The following is a 16,214-nucleotide window of genomic DNA, read 5'->3' on the forward strand; positions in this document are numbered from 1 at the left end:
CCGTAAATACGATGGCTCCTGCTTTGTATAAGTTGTAATTGCAAACACGAGGGTATTGAGTTCAATCTATTCTAGCTACTCAATTAAGGTTACTAGTAATGTCAATATGGAGGCCACGGGGAAAGGACAACACTTCTAGCTAGTCTCTATGAGCGGCACCCTCAACTGGTTTTTCTGCTCCAAATCTGGTGACTCTTGTATGAACGAGCTTGTATTTATCACTTCGATTTCTGCCTCACTATCTGTGGAGGAAATTGATTCTTCAATAAACTCTTCTTCTCTGCTCGTGTTTCTTCGGCTGTTGAAGAATATTTGAGGACAAATGATTAGTGAGACTTGATAGAGTATTACCAGCAGGAGCAGAAGCATTGTTATCGAGATGGAGACGTATGTAATGTATTGCTTGAGGGCGATTGCGCGAGTATATATTGTTGCCGTTAGAAACCAGCTCAATAAATTCAACAGTGTAAGATTCAGCAGAGAAATAGCCTCTAGACAATTTGGAAATTGTCTTCGATAGACTGTTTTATTTTTCTTGACTGTTACAAAAATACTTATGGGGCCGACAATCGTTACAATCAGAAAATACGCCATCGAAGCATCCTGCAATCTGTTGGTAGCTAGCAGTAGATATATCCCGACTCTAATTACAAGCATCAGTCCAGTCCAATGTTGAAACTTTTTGTTGTAAGGAGCTTGATAAGCATCTAGGAATGGTTTAAGCTTCTTTATCCATTTTAGGGCTTTGCGGTGGGAGTGAGCTTGCAAACAAGGAGCAAACAACCCTATGAGTGTTACGGGAAGGATGTACAGCAATGCTACAAGAATAGCCATTGCAAATAAAGCTGAATGTTTTGGACCTAAGTATTTGACTGTGTCGTCTTCATACCATACTGGGATTTGATTCAGAGTGTCATTTTTCCAAGTGAAAGACAGTGCTGTTTTAATGTTTTGTGCTATCTTTGAATAGGACAGAATAATGATAGTCACGCTCAAACTTGGAACACAGTTCCCACCAAAAAATTTGCTAATTGGTGGGTATACTTTAGTGAGTATGAACAGTACACCAATCAGTATCCAGAGATAAACAGGGAATGCAAATTGTAACCAGGCTTTAGTGTAGGCATCCATTCCATTAAAGAAACAAGTCCCAATTCCTAAGTCGAGGTTAAGCCAAGCTATAAAGACAGAGAAAAACTGAAGCTCGTTTTTAAATTCTCTGAACTGGATTCTGCTGTACACATGGAGCACATTTGCGTAGAAGAGAATGGAAATGATTTGTCCGTTAGCTACGGTAAGGTTGCATTTGAGGATGACAAACAGCAGTACTATTCCAGCAACTGCAAATGGAATAATCAAAAGCAGGTGAAGATTTGTACATTCTTTACAACCAGGACCTCCAAATATATGACTGTAGTTTCCCTTGCATGCCTTGCATAATTGACCGAATTCATTTTCTCCACATTGTTCATCCATGCAATTCAATTGGTAGCTACAATATTGTAGTGCAGGATTGTCAATTGTTAGGTTGACAACATCATTGAACACAGTGTTGATGTTGCTCTCACAGAAGGTATTGTTGTCAGGGTGAGAGACAGTCAATTGGCATTCTGTTTCTTCGAAGGAATATTCAGGCTGGGGAATAGTTGGTTTTTGCTGTACGATGACATTGTATACAGAGGTATCTGCACTAACACACACTAAACTAGCTAGGAAACATAGGAGAATATAGCTACTATCCATTTTTTGGCTCTTGTGTTGTGCACTAAGTATCTGCTACTATAATTATGTGACCAGCTTGAATGTTAAGGACTTTCTCCCAAAAGTGAATATCTTTCCAAAGATCTTAGTTTACTTTCAGTTTAAGTTCTAATTCATGGAACCTCTGGAGTACACAACACACATGAAATTCAAAACAAGCCACTATTGATATAAAATACTGTTATTAGAGTATAGTGTCTGTCACTGTGTGTTCATTCACTTTGTTCATGGGCTCTTCTGTTGCTAGTGCACACACACTGTATTCCACTGATAAAAACCAAGTCCATTATGTTTTTGATTCAGCTGTATAAAACGTAAATGTTTACTATACATTCATGAAGCGGATCTTGCACACTTATAACAATATAGGCCCTGGTAAATTATGCTCGGAATAATTTTAGCACAAAATGTATAAAGAATAGGCATCAATTCCATTTTTGGTACATTACGTTTTGCATAACGACGTTTTCATGGCAAAAAATGGCTGAAGGTAAATATTATGGATCAGTTCAAGTCAGCAAAATAACACTGAGAGAATCATGATTATCAATTTGTCGTGTGTCAGTTGCTGTGTTCATGTCAACATCTTAATTTTGAGAGAATAATGAGAAAATAATAGGCACACTTCAAGAATGAATAATGGGTGAAACTATTAATAGCATAGGGCCTACTCTGTACAGACTACTAGCGAACCAGATATATAATTATAATTACAAGTATTCAAGAACACAGTTCATGGTCGCCAAGAATTAGCGCATGCGCGTGATGGACAAAAGCAAAGCAATCACAGCCCCGCCCACTGGGCCTCCTCTTCGCAATCCCAAGATAGAAATAGCTTTATGGGTGTTCTTTGGCTCATAGCAGTGTATCTAAGCTAATGGCCTCCAGTCAGACTAGAAGAGATATGTCTCAGATGTTTAAGAGGCTCACTAGGAAGAAAAAAGATGAGCCAGACCCAGCCAAGGTAGGTTTACATGCCCATGGCATAATATTTCGTGTTTGTGTGTGCGTTACTTTTATAATGTCTGGCTCTGCAGGAGACTCCAGCTCTACCTGACGATGCTGAGGTGAGCATAATTATGTTGCATTTAAGAGCTAGTCTCTTCTGACACTAGTACAATGTATCAACACACACCCACACACCCCCTGTTGACACACAAACACACCCAGCATATATACATACACACGCACGCACACACTTGGTGATAGGGTTTCATCTGCCCCATTTGCATGGAGGCACTCAAGTCGGCTGAGGCCCTACAAGTTCACTGGGAGGCTGCTCACAACATACCCGAGATGGACAAGAAAGAGTGAGAACACGTTAAGATTCGAGAGCTTAAAAATCATGTTTGCAATGGGACTCGAGTGTATATATAAGAGGAGTCAACACGTGATAGCAGCATAAAAATATTGTATATACCTTTTATATTTAGTTGTCTCTCTCGCAATATCCCCCCCCCTACCCACACACACACACACACACCCATACACACACACATACACACAGTGTTAAGTCTAGTCTCAACTCTAGTCTCCAGGAGCTACATCCCTACGTGTCCCCGTTGCCGGGGGAGGGACAGGATGAGTTGGATCACTACCGACTACAAGTCAGGGTCATGACAGACATTATCAATGTAAGTTGGTATATTAGCAACAGTGCTGGCTTACTGTGTTATATTATTTTGCTTTGCACTACCTATATCTAGCTATAGTATATCTAGCTATAGGCACTTTGTTTTTGTCCTAGAGAGAGTAAGTTAATTGTGTTGCATATTTGAGTACATTAAAATGTTCCCCCAAAGCATTGAAGCCCCCACTATACACTTAACCATCAATAGTATTCCCGTTCTTATCCTCCCCCACCACACACACACGTACACTCCAAACACACTCACACACCCCTCACCCCCCCCTCACACACACACACACACACAGGAGGAGCGCACACAGAACAGTGGAATGAGGTCAGAGCTCTCCAAACTAGAGGCGGCCCTGGAGAAGAGTAGTGACCAGACGAGGGGGGAGCTACGAACCATGAAACAGATGTTTGAGCAGTCGGAACAAAGCAGGACGGCCAGTGAGTAGCGGGTGGGGTGGGGGGAGACTTGCAGATATGTACGGTATTATAATACGTATGTACGTATTTCTTAACCAATAATTATTTGCATGTTAGAGGCTTCCTCTAAGAAATGTTGTACATTGGGACTATCCCTATCTACCCCTCTACTCCTCACCCCTCTACCCCTCACTATCCTCTACCCCCACCCCTCACTATCCTCTACCCCCACCCCTCACTATCCTCTACCCCCACCCCTCACTATCTTCTACCCCCACCCCTCACTATCCTCTACAGTGACTACTGAGCTGGTGAGACTGAGCACAGAGCAGGAGCACCTCAAACAAGAGAGGGAGGACCTCTCAGGCAGTAACGGGAGACTCGCACAGAAAGCTGCTAACTTGGTACGCACGTGTGCATGCATGTACGCAATAAGTATACATGTAGCATGAAATCGAGTGTTGGAGTCAGTACTGTATCTCTCCTCAGGCGGTGCAGGTGGCGTCGTTGCAGTCACGACTGGACGAGAGTGTTAGCAGGGGAGAAGCACTGACCAGCAAGAGCACAACACTAGAGGTACGTGTAGGACACAGGGAGGGTAGAGGATACATGTAGGTGGGGGGAGACCATTTCAAGACTTTTTTTTCATTGATAAATTTCCATGCTCACAGAATCAGTTGAGGGAACAAGAGTTGAGGAACGAGAGACTGTCCACTAGACTGCAGCAAAGGTGAGGGTGTGTGCTCAGTGTGTGGCAGCCATTTCTTAATCTTGCTTAGCTGGCTTGTTAAGTTACCCTAATTTGAGATTTCTTCATAATAAGGTGCTATAATTATTGTAAATACATTTGACGATCCTTGTAAACAGACCTGAGGCTGATGATGTGAGGGCCATGCAGGAGCAGCTGTCAGCTCTGCATCTCGTCCTGGAGCAGTCTAGTAGTGAACACGAGATGAAGGTGTGTGTGAGGTGTGAGAGGGCGAGGGGGTGTGAGGTGTGGGAGGGGGAGGGAGTGTGAGGGGTCAGTACACTACTTGTATGTATGTATGGTATAGTCTAAATTAGAGCCTACAATTCAAAATCTCCACTATTAGACTAGATATATGCACATTTATATAAAGTTTCTCCTCATTTTCTGGTGCAGCTACAACAAACGGACCATGAGAAACAGGTGCTTTCAAAGGAGAGAGACAATCTAATGGGAAAACTGGAGGTAGCAAAGGAGGAGATGAAGAATCTACCCACAAAAGAGCAGCTAACAAAGTACAGTGTAGAAATAGTGAATCTTGTGTATGGTGAACTCTAACCTTTGACCTGTGACCTGTGCAGACTGGAATACCAGGTGTCGTCACTGGAGAGGGAGAATTCACTGAGTCAACAAAATGCTGTACGTGCAGAGACGCAGCTGGCGGAGGTACAGGGCAAGTATGAGGCCACGCCCAAACAGGAAGTAATAGACAGGTACGTACTACAAGTACATTAAGTAAATGGATACTGTGTGCAGTGCGTATAAAATACAATGTACGTAAATTACATCTCTGCCGGGGGGGGGGGGATCGAGGTTATTAATATATTTCTGGCACAGATTGTCTGGAGAGGTGGACAGGTTGAGGGCTGAGTTGAGGGAAACTAGGGAGACTGTTGCTAAGTAAGTTGTCTGCTTTGATTTCATGTACTGTATTTGCAACAAATGACATTGTATTTTTATTACAGGAAGGATGTGGTGGTACAGTCTCTACAGGTCGAGCTGAGGGAGGCACCAAAGAAAGAAACGATTGCAAAGTAATTAGTCAACAAAATTCTTTATAATTTTTGTTGAGATAATGTTTATTTTTACTCAGACTGGAGGAGGATATAAAGGAAGTGAAGATGACCCTCCAGAAGAAGACGGAGGAGCTACGAGTGTGAGTTGCTATAGCGATGAGAGCCTTCGTAGTATACCCTGAGATGCTAGTAGGACTGATGATTGATTCACCCTTCCCCCTCTCAGGAGTGAGTCAGGTGCTCAACAGTTGAGGCTGGAACTGGACAAAGCTCCTAAACAGAAGGACATGAACAGGTAAATTTTACGTGCTAATTTAATGTATATCGTAGTGTCATTCTTACATCCAAATAGCTTGTAAAATGCTATTTTGTTCTGGAGAGTTTTAAAAATGTCACTCCTCAACCTTGTGACATACGTACATGTACAACATATGCACACATTTCACATTAATCCACACACTGCATATAATTATATCTAACTATACGTGTACTCCCCCCTCTCCCTATAGCCGTGATGCTCGAGTGAGACAGCTCGAGCTGGAGTTGGCAGCGGCCCCACGAGAGGACAGACTGGAGAGAATGGAGGCTGAACTGAGGACAGCTGCAGAGAGACAGGCGGCTGCTCCTAAACAACAACAACTGGACAGGTACATGTACATTAGGAATAAGTATAGCTCCTAGTAGGCAGGTCTCTGTGGGGAGAGGATTGACCAGGCAGCTGTAAGTAGGAGTGGAAGGACATGTAGCTTTGAGGGGCAAGCTTGTTGTATTGTGCTTTATGTGTAGTCTACATTTGTATTGATCAATGTTTGAATGGACCCCCCCTCCCCTCAGGAACATTACTATACTGATCAGTATGCACAGTGCACATGTCATTAAGAAAAAAAACAAGCAATTGACACATTAGTTTTGTCTTCAAGTATTAATTGTTTTATGGTTGCCATAGTTTGCAGGAGTCCCTGACAAGTGTACAGGCCACCCTCACTGAGACGAGGGGGCGGCTCACGGAGAAAGACGGCCTGTGTGCCAGACTAGAGGAGCAGCTGGCCACGGTGAGAACAGGGGGAGGGACGGTATTAGTGCGTAATTACTTTAACGTTGCCTGTATTGCAATCATAGTTTTGTATAGTTTCGTAGTACTAGCATTAACCTAGTAGCCATACACATATAGCCTATAAGTCTCTGATATGATCCCCCACTCCGTCTTTCCAATATCCTCCCCCCTTTTTCTTATGCCTACCGGTTTGTAGATCCATGCTAATAGGGCTGGGTAATTGTATATCCTGTTGTGAACAAGCTGATCTTACCAGTCCACTATAGCTTAATCGTACGTTTATATTCAATCGTCCTCCCTCCTTCCAGTCGAGCACGGAGTGTGCCCGGAGTGAAGAGGTGGTGGTCTCACTGAGGGAGGAGCTAGAGAGAGCACAGCAAGATACTCACAGCAAGGTGAGAATAAATTATATGGAGGGTCTGATATGAACCGCTGTATGTCATGCTTACTATTGTACATGTACAGTGTGCATTGTGCAGTGTACATGTTACCTAAACTGACTGTGTGCGTGTATTGTACAGCACTGACTAGCTAATGGCACCACACGATTTAGGATACTTTCGTTTTATCTTATACACAGAGAGAATGGTACAATGTATTATTCATCATAGATGTGTACATGATTGTGTGTGTGTAGGAGTTGTCGCTGGCTACTAGTCAACAGGAGAACAAGCAGTTGAAGAAGCAGCTGTCAGTGGCCGAGAGCAGAACACTCAACAAGTAAGTGTGTTTGCATACAAGGAGCACCAAGTACATGTACATGTAATGTTCATGTATTCCAGACTGTACGGACTATGTTTTTTTTTACACTGTCTTGCAGAGTAGTACATCCTATCCTAGCAATTGTTCATTTTCAATGCATAATTATGATTATGGCATGGTATAATACGTCTCCATGACAGTCATGTGATGACCCCCCAGGGAGACAGCTGTGGGGGAGCTAGAGGTCAGAGTGGCCGAACTCAAGGAGAATATCACACAACTTCAACTGGAGAAAACAGAACTCATCACCAAGGTGACAACAATTTACGTATAGTACGTACATCCCTACAACTTCATTGAAGTCAATAACTTGATTTGGGGCCTACGATATTGTTTCATGTGGCTCGGAGACCTAGCCTTCGAAGTCGTATACGTGTACTAACAAAAATCCAACGTGGTTTAATATGTTTGATCTAACTCCCTCTCTCCCTGTACAGTCCGAGGCTGGCGAGGGAGCAGCTGCTCTCATCAGTCAACTAGAACAAGAGAAGGTACGTGTGGAATCATGCAGCAATATTCACACTCTGACTCTATCATGTGTGCATGTGTGTGTGTGCAGCGTACACTTCAGAGCAAGTTGGAGACCTCTTATTTGAGTGGCCAGGAGAAGAGCAGACAACACGAGGCAAAGTTGGACTCTGCCAACGCAAGAACTGCTCAGGTACTCAAACCACACCATTCCACGCTTTTGGTGCTTCCCTGGCCAATCCTACCAATTGTTGCATTGGAAAGATACCACATGACTGTGTAACTTAGCATACATGTACGATACTACTGCACTCCCCCTGGCCTTCCAAATGCTGTGACTTTTTGCTTTAAAGTGTGTACAGGTAGAATAGTGTTCAGATCGAGCCTATAGTGTGGTCCCACTGTGTATACAACTGTTGGTTGCATTTCAAGTGAGGTTAAAAGGGTTCTAACTAATCTTGCCTCTTTTGTCTACACAGGTGAGTGATCAGTTGGATACACTGAGGGAGGAGTGCCGTGGTCTGGAGGGACAGCTGGCAACTAGGGACCTCTCACTGACAGCTGCTCAGGGAAAGATCGACCTTCTCACAGCTACAACACAAACCAAGGTACACATACATGACTGACTAACTGGAGAGGTAGAACCATGTGCATGTATGTGCAACCCCCTTTCTTCCCCACTATTTCCCACTCTCTCTTCTTAATATCCAATGTTCCCCACTGTCCCCCGGCCCCTTCTTCCCCACATGTACAACTGTACAGCTAAAGAATACTCTGATTAATTAATCAGAGTATTCTTTTAGCTGTATGGAAGTGCATGTATATTGTTTTTAATGATGTGTTTACTTTGCTCTGACCCATTATACACTGTAGATAGGTAGCTTTCATTTTTTCAGTTTCACCATTTTTGACAGCCCATACAATGTGCCTCTAGCTGTATGACATATTGTACATGTTCCTCCCAGGAGTCACAGTTGGCCCAAAGAGAGAGAGAGTTGGCGCAGACACGTTCTGAACACAAGGAGCAGCTGGAGAAACTGACCTTTGATCTCAAGGAGGGAAGGCAAAATACAGAATTGGCACAATCTGAGAAAGAACAGGTAATAATGCAGCGAGTGTACTATTGGGTAAAGGTATCAATAGTAGTAGTGCAATTGTAATTATCTATTGTATGGTCCTACATTGTGCGATTGGAATTCCATTTCAATGCTGATCGAATAACTTAATTTTGTGTTCGTACAATGTATAACTGCAATAAAAACACACAACACCATCTCCCCCACGCACTCACATACTAACACACGCCCCCACACCCACACCCACACAGTTGGTGACCGCCTCCACTCAGCGAGAGGGTGAACTCAAGGCACAGCTATCGAGTGTACAAGAAGCCGTACAGAGACAGCTGGCCGGGGTGTCTGATCAGCTGGAGGAGACGAGGGTACGACTGGAACAACAGGAGAGGGAGGCGGGGTCACAGAGGGCAGAGCTTGAGGGACGAGTCGCTATGGTGACCGGACAGCTAGATAGTGAGAGAGAGGATTGGTCGAAATCAGAGAGTCAATTAAAGACGGTATGTACAGCACAAAATCATGTAAACGACCAAACATGTACTGCATCACCTGCAATGTACGTCATGCGTAAGGCAATACTGACAGTTATAGTAGCTGTCAAATTACTGGGAATTATCATAAACAGCTGTAGTAGCTACATGTAGGGGTACCCAGCAATGTACATGTAGCATAGCAGTATATTACTTACATGTACACTGTATGGTACATTAGCTAGGTACATGTACGTTTACTAGCTACAAGCTGCACCTCAAGACCAACATACCTGTATGAGAAGTATTCTTTGCAGTTTGTAGAAATGAATCACTTGATCTTCTCCTACTCCTTTATAATTTGATCCTCGCACACACACACACACACACACACACACACACACACACAACACACACACGCACACACACACACACACACGCACACACACACACACACACACACACACACGCACAACACACACACACACACGCACACACACACGCACACACACGCACAACACACACACGCACACGCACACACACACACACGCACAGGAATTGTCCTCCTTGCGAAACAACTGCGACCAACTGTCACAGGAACTAAACGCTACAAAGGTGTGCAGCATTATTAATAATACCAGACGGTCGAGTGTACGTACATGATTTTGTTTATACAGGTCTCCATGGAAACATCGAGACAGGAGCTGTGCTCTCAACTGGAGGAGAAGGACAGGACCATCACAAGACTTCAACAAGACATTACCAAACTAGAGGTGATCAATGAACAAATTTGCCGTATTACTAGAATGTTTTGTGAGCATCAAACATATGCGAACTTTGCGAGTGTATCAATTCGCATAAGTAAGATCGCAAAACCTAAACTAGTACTGGTAAATACACACGATCCTTGCCAGAACACAATAGTTAGATCGCAAAAGGGTCAATTTCTCTGCTGATTTGGCTCATTTGCAAAGGTTTTTCACCAGCAAAATAACCGTATATGAAACGTAATTGCGACAAATGTATGTACATGTACGTACATTGTGCTGTACAATTATATTTGTTCTTTTCTCCAGTCTTCCAGAATTGAAGTTGAAACTAAACTCACCTCACAGCTGGAGGAGAAACAATCGTCCGTGGTTACCATGGAGACTCGACTGCAAGAGGCTGCCCAGTCACATGACCAGGCGGTGCGTGAGAAGGAAGAGGTCGTAGGGTCACTGAATGCGAGGGTGTTGTCATTGGAGAGAGAGTTGCAGCTGCAGACAGAGGCACTGGAGGTGAGGGGGTGGAGCTACTGTGCGGTGAGGGGGTAGAGCTAGAGTGGAAGCTACCTTTGAACTCGAGTTAGCATTGTCCAAAAGCTAAAAATGTATTATAGAAAGGCCTGTGTAAAATTGCTACTGCTTTCAAGTCCAAATCTATCCTACATGTAAGGTACTGTGGAAGCATCCTGTGCTTGTGCACACTCAGCAGCCCTAGTAACGGGCCTACTATAGTTATATAGATTAATCACTTACACCCACCTCCCCCTGCCCCCTCCCTCCAGTCTCAAGTGACCCAACTCAATGTGACCAGACAGCAGTTGGAGAACAAACTGGCCAGCGAGGCTACACTGCATCAGGAGGTGGGTACTGTCATGTGACATGACGTGAGATTATGTCATCCGTTGTACGTATACAGTTGAGTAGTTTGAGACAGAGGGTGGAGCATAAAGAAGAGACAATGAAGGTACGCAAATACTGTAACTACATGTATAGCGCTATACACAATGTACATGTATATGGTGCAAATGTACATAATTATAGTAAAACTAATTAACCTCTTTCGTATAACCCTATAATCAAGAGTGCCCGCACATGTATACTCTTGATTCTCCCCTTTTGTTATTTAATCAGTGCTGATGTGTTTAATTTATGCCCTGTGAATAACGTAGTTTAGGTAATTAGTGTACTGACACCCACCCCACACACACACACACACACCTACACCCACACCCACACACAGGAGGAGGGCAGGCAGAGGAGTGACTTGGAAACACAAGTGACCTCACTACGCTCACAGCTACAAGAGAAGGTAGGCCCCACCCACCTCATTAGAGTAACCACGGTAACTTGTATCACTGCAGAGCGAGGGTACGGTCTCACTGGAGAACAAGCTGGCGATCAGACAGGAGATGTTGGAGGCACTACAAAACGACTTAGAAGTGAGTGTGCACTTTTCTACATTTGTATTAAAGCTACACTGTACATTTAAGCTTCCTTGGAGGGACAATAACTTATCTTCTACAATAAAAGGGAACTGTGTGCCAATACCCATGTATGTCATCAAAATTCGTATGTACCATTTTCAAAATACCGTACATTGTTCGGTCCAAGGCCGAACAAATTAATGACAAACTTAATTATGACCCCGGCCTACAAAGAAATGTTTAAACACACATCATTTGAAAGGCCCTAAACTTTCTGAAAATCCCCCTAACATTTTAATCAGTACATGTACATACATATAATTATGGCTAAGGCGAAAACTGAGAAAAAAATTTGGGTCCCAACGAAATCTTCTAAGTACATACTGCACTTTACCTCCCTCATGTATGCACACTATTTGTTGCTTATGATCAGGCGTGTGTGTAACTAGCTGTAACAATTCTCTTGTCTAGCGAGGTCAGAGGGACTTTGATCAGAAGGTGAACTCTTACGAAGACATGCTCACCACTTCTTCTCAAGAGTTGGAGGTAAGGACCACCCACCCCACGGCATGTTGTGTGATCCACCCACCCTCATGGCATGTTGTGTGATGTAGTGATTAGTACCTGGTTAATACTATACTTTTTCTACATTGTGTATGGCAACTTGTACAATGTAGCATGAGCGAGAGAAGATAGAAGCTCTGGAATTGGAGCTGGAGGGAGCTAGAAGAGACTTCACGGTATGAAGCAGCCCTGTGTGTGTGTGTGTGTGTGTGTTGTACAACGAATTGGAAACTCATTGTTGATACTGTTTTCAATTGGTACTGGTCTATCTACATGTAGCTACGTTAAGTGGATTGTTTTTGTATACTGCATGGTTATCTATAGCTACTGTCACAGTATACCTTAACTATACATGTAGGTGAACTGTTTTGGTTGACCTACTACATGTAAGTCACCCCCCCCCCACTCCCCACAGGACCTGAATGCCCAGTTAGACCAGGCTGAGGCAGACATGACAGCTGCCCACGAGATACGGAGGACCACAGAGGAGCAGCTGATCACTGTACGAGAGGAACTGGCTCAGGTGATCCCCTTAAAAGTCCTCCGTACATATTGAAACTTGTGTCTTGAGCAATGAACCCTTCAGATGGGAACTGTGTAATCACTGTGTTTGATTCTTCGCGATTCCCTAATGAATTTGCATGACTCTTTTTTACATTAGTGTACCATGCATTTAATAATGCTACCAAGTGGTGGCTGTTTCAATCCTGAAACGCACACTATAACATGCTGTACACGCATGTGTAGGCCTATGAGGTGGTTTGTGTCGACCACCACTAAAAAGTTGTATGATGGTACTAACAGTTATAATCTCTGGTTAGGTGAAATCCACACTGAGTGAAGAGATAGTACAGCTGGACAAGAAGCTGTCTCAAGAGACGCTGGCCAGTAAACAGCTGCAAAGAGATAAGGTGAGGGAGATCTATAGGTATACATGTAAGTGATGTGTTGACTCTCTCTCTCTTCTCTCTCTCTCTCCTTGCTCTTGTGTAGACTGCTTTTGAGGAGGCATTGAGTAGAACCAAGAAACAATTGGAGGAGCTGTCAGTGGACAAGTGAGTTGTCCTGAGCTTGTACATGTAGTGTTTTAAACTATTAACTCTTCATTGGCTATATAGCTATAGAGTGCTAGCAACATTACATAATCAATTGTATCCTCAAGCACAATTTAATCCCTTGCCTTGGGACACTATAATTACATGTAGATACATGTACCTCTCATGCCGTATTACTTTATGAATTGCGTACATGTAATACATGTGCAGTGTACGTATGATGCATAATATATTAATTGTTGCATACTAATTATTTTGAGAAAATAATAATTGCTGTGAATTTACATTCAGTATATGCCACCCCCCCCTACACACACACACACACACACACACACACACACACACACACACACACACACACACACACACACACACACACACACACACACACACACACACACACACACACACACACACACACAGTGAGGGTATTCGACAGGAGCTGGCTCGTACCCAGATGGAGAGGGAGGCGGAGCAAGGGGTGTGGTCAGATGAGAGACAACAGGCAGAGTTTGAGCGACAAAGACAAGCCACTCATATCCTGTCGGTTCAGGAGGAGCTCTCCTCAGCCGAGGGGGAGATTGAGAGGGTGGGTAGAGTGTGTGTTGGGGAGGTGGGTATTGTGTATATGGGGGAGGGGGCGGGTAGAGTGTGTGTGTGTGTGAGGGCAGAGGAGGTCCGACAACCGTGCGCCTAACATAATGTTTGTTGAATCAGCATTTTCATATATAACTTGCCTTTGGAGGTACGTGTTGCACTCCTCTCTTAGACTTAGTCCTCTGTCTTGTATTGCTAAGTCTATTTTTAGTAATAGGAGCTCTAACTCTCAACAACATCTGATTCAGCAAAAATTATTGCTAGGCGCACGGTTGTTGGACCTCCTCTGGTGTGAGGGGCTGACTGTTTGGTACTGGTCTATCTCATTCACCCACCTACTCAACTGATATTGTCCTTAATTGTACAGATCCAGTCGGAGCTCACAGGGAAAGGGGAGGAGTTCAAGTCTACAGAGAGGAAGCTCCACCTCCATGTCTCTGAGCTGAGTGAAGAACTCACCACGAACCAGAGGAAACTGGACACTCTCAAAGCAGACAAGGAGAGAGGTGATAAGAAACATGAGACCGAGTTTTCTGCACTCTCCAGTAACCTAGCAACACTGAGACAACAGCTGCAGTCTACCAAGACCCGGCTTAGCTCTACAGACGAGATGCTGACTCAGCAGTCAGCTCAGGTCAAAGGTGAGATTATATTGCGCTGCTGATAGTGTAATACTCTTAGTACTGATTGTGTGTAAGGTACATGTACATTTGTAGCTATATGGTAATGTGTTGTGATATTGTTTTTTGTTTGTGCAGATTTGAACAGCATCAACAATGCATTGCAAGAAGACAAGAAGACGCTACTAAACAAGTGAGTCACTTCAGTACTGACCCTCTCCTACATTGCCTACCCAGTTCAACACTGACCTGTGCGAGACAACACTTGCTTAGTGCTATATCTGTGTCTGGTTCATAACCCCCTCCCCCACACACACACCCACACACACACTCGAGTATAATTATGTTCTGTACGCACTCCCTAGTAATACCAATGCCTCACACCCACACACACCCACACACACCCACACAGGATAGTGAGTGAGGAGGAGCGTAAGGAGGAGCTGATACAAGAGAGCTCTCGTCAGGCACGACAGATCCAACAGCTGCAGTCAGGGCTACAGGTACAGTGAGTGCTACTATAGGTACATGTAAACACATTAGCCCAATGTCTGTAGTATTTTAACCTCGTTCCCAGGCCCTAATGTAACGCTATGTTGAAGCATAAAGCTATACCTACGATGTATGCTTGTTGCCCTTGTATCTATGTATTGTATCCATTGTATTTGGTTTTTAAATTAGGTGCCCTTAGCTACACTTCACCTGTGACCATAATGATGATATGCATGTTTGATACACTTGTGTCCTGCTCCAGGAGTTGGGTAGGGAGCATCAGAAGCTGCAGATCATTCAGGCCAGACAGGGGGAGAGACGTTGGGAGAGTGACAAGGAGGTCACTCAGTGTAGGAACTGTGAGAAACCATTCAAAGGGAGTACTAGGAAGGTGCGTCTAAACACGTTGTTAATAATTGCTCTTGTTTATTTTGTTGTTCGTATGCACACACACTTCTCTTTTTACAGCATCACTGTCGGAACTGTGGGTAAGCTCTCACCATCCTCTGTGTTTTATGTAGTGCTTATTCTGCAAAGCTGGGTAATTTCAGTAGTCTACAAAGTAAGGCTGTTTGCTAGATGCAGTGCGTAGGCTATTATTCCGTTGCCATTGCCTACCTGTAGATTCCTAAGCCGTGTCTACATGTACGGTCATGTACATGTACATGTATGTACTGTTACATATGTTCAGACATTCATGGATCCCACACCCACACACACACACACACACACACACACACACACACACACACACACAGGATGATATTCTGCCAACAGTGCACTTCACAAAACACCCAGCTGCCCTCCTCAAAAAAGTTGGTCAGAGTCTGTGACAGCTGCTTCCTGGACTTGAAGAGTAGAAAATAACTCACTCATTTTTTAGCTGAACATTTATTATTTACACACCTTGTTTTTTGTACTTCCTTTCACGTACTGTTTGTCATAATATTATTATGTCATTTTAATTTCCTGTTTATTGGTGATTAATTATGGTGTCAGTACGTAGATCTATAATTAACATAAATTAAAATGCGCAAATCAGCTATTATATATAGGTATAATGCTGCATATATTATGCTGATGATCGAACTGCATGCATGAGGACATCTCCGTCAAATTTGGGATTTCAAATTTGTATATACCTTACAAAGTGCATGATCATGACTCGCAGAATTAAGGAAATCTCCCTATACAGAAGTAATTATGGGAAGCTGCAGTGTATACATGTCCAATGAGGGGTTAGCACTTATCAGCTCTAATAGAATTATGGTGAAGGGTAGTAAAACC

At 43.5% G+C, this 16,214-nt stretch overlaps 1 protein-coding gene across 1 annotated transcript; it reads left to right on the forward strand.

Annotated features, from left to right (window-relative positions):
- Positions 1-2,557: 2,557 nt before the first annotated feature.
- Positions 2,558-15,903, forward strand: LOC135346193 (early endosome antigen 1-like). Its single transcript, XM_064543746.1, has 44 exons — positions 2,558-2,725; positions 2,799-2,828; positions 2,971-3,071; positions 3,269-3,395; positions 3,697-3,838; positions 4,115-4,221; positions 4,307-4,393; positions 4,489-4,547; positions 4,685-4,775; positions 4,962-5,080; positions 5,147-5,278; positions 5,403-5,465; positions 5,531-5,599; positions 5,659-5,721; positions 5,808-5,876; positions 6,091-6,228; positions 6,528-6,633; positions 6,944-7,030; positions 7,273-7,355; positions 7,557-7,650; positions 7,835-7,888; positions 7,957-8,058; positions 8,345-8,473; positions 8,831-8,965; positions 9,193-9,438; positions 9,964-10,023; positions 10,086-10,181; positions 10,485-10,688; positions 10,958-11,035; positions 11,092-11,139; positions 11,416-11,484; positions 11,537-11,614; positions 12,071-12,145; positions 12,277-12,339; positions 12,579-12,686; positions 12,985-13,074; positions 13,157-13,218; positions 13,642-13,807; positions 14,183-14,456; positions 14,574-14,628; positions 14,848-14,938; positions 15,190-15,318; positions 15,396-15,415; positions 15,686-15,903. The coding sequence occupies exons 1-44, from the start codon at positions 2,639-2,641 to the stop codon at positions 15,792-15,794; spliced, it is 4,395 nt and encodes a 1,464-aa protein (XP_064399816.1). The 5' UTR covers positions 2,558-2,638; the 3' UTR covers positions 15,795-15,903.
- The last annotated feature ends 311 nt before the right edge of the window (positions 15,904-16,214 follow it).

This window comes from Halichondria panicea, chromosome 13 (assembly GCF_963675165.1).
Source record: "Halichondria panicea chromosome 13, odHalPani1.1, whole genome shotgun sequence".
NCBI lineage: Eukaryota > Metazoa > Porifera > Demospongiae > Suberitida > Halichondriidae > Halichondria > Halichondria panicea.

Coding starts and splice junctions, on each gene's coding strand:
- LOC135346193 (XM_064543746.1), top strand. CDS start 2,639: ATGGCCTCCAGTCAGACTAGAAGAGATATGTCTCAGATGTTTAAGAGG. Junction 4,776..4,961: donor GTAGTGAACACGAGATGAAG/GTGTGTGTGAGG, acceptor TTTCTGGTGCAG/CTACAACAAACGGACCATGA. Junction 9,439..9,963: donor CAGAGAGTCAATTAAAGACG/GTATGTACAGCA, acceptor ACACACGCACAG/GAATTGTCCTCCTTGCGAAA.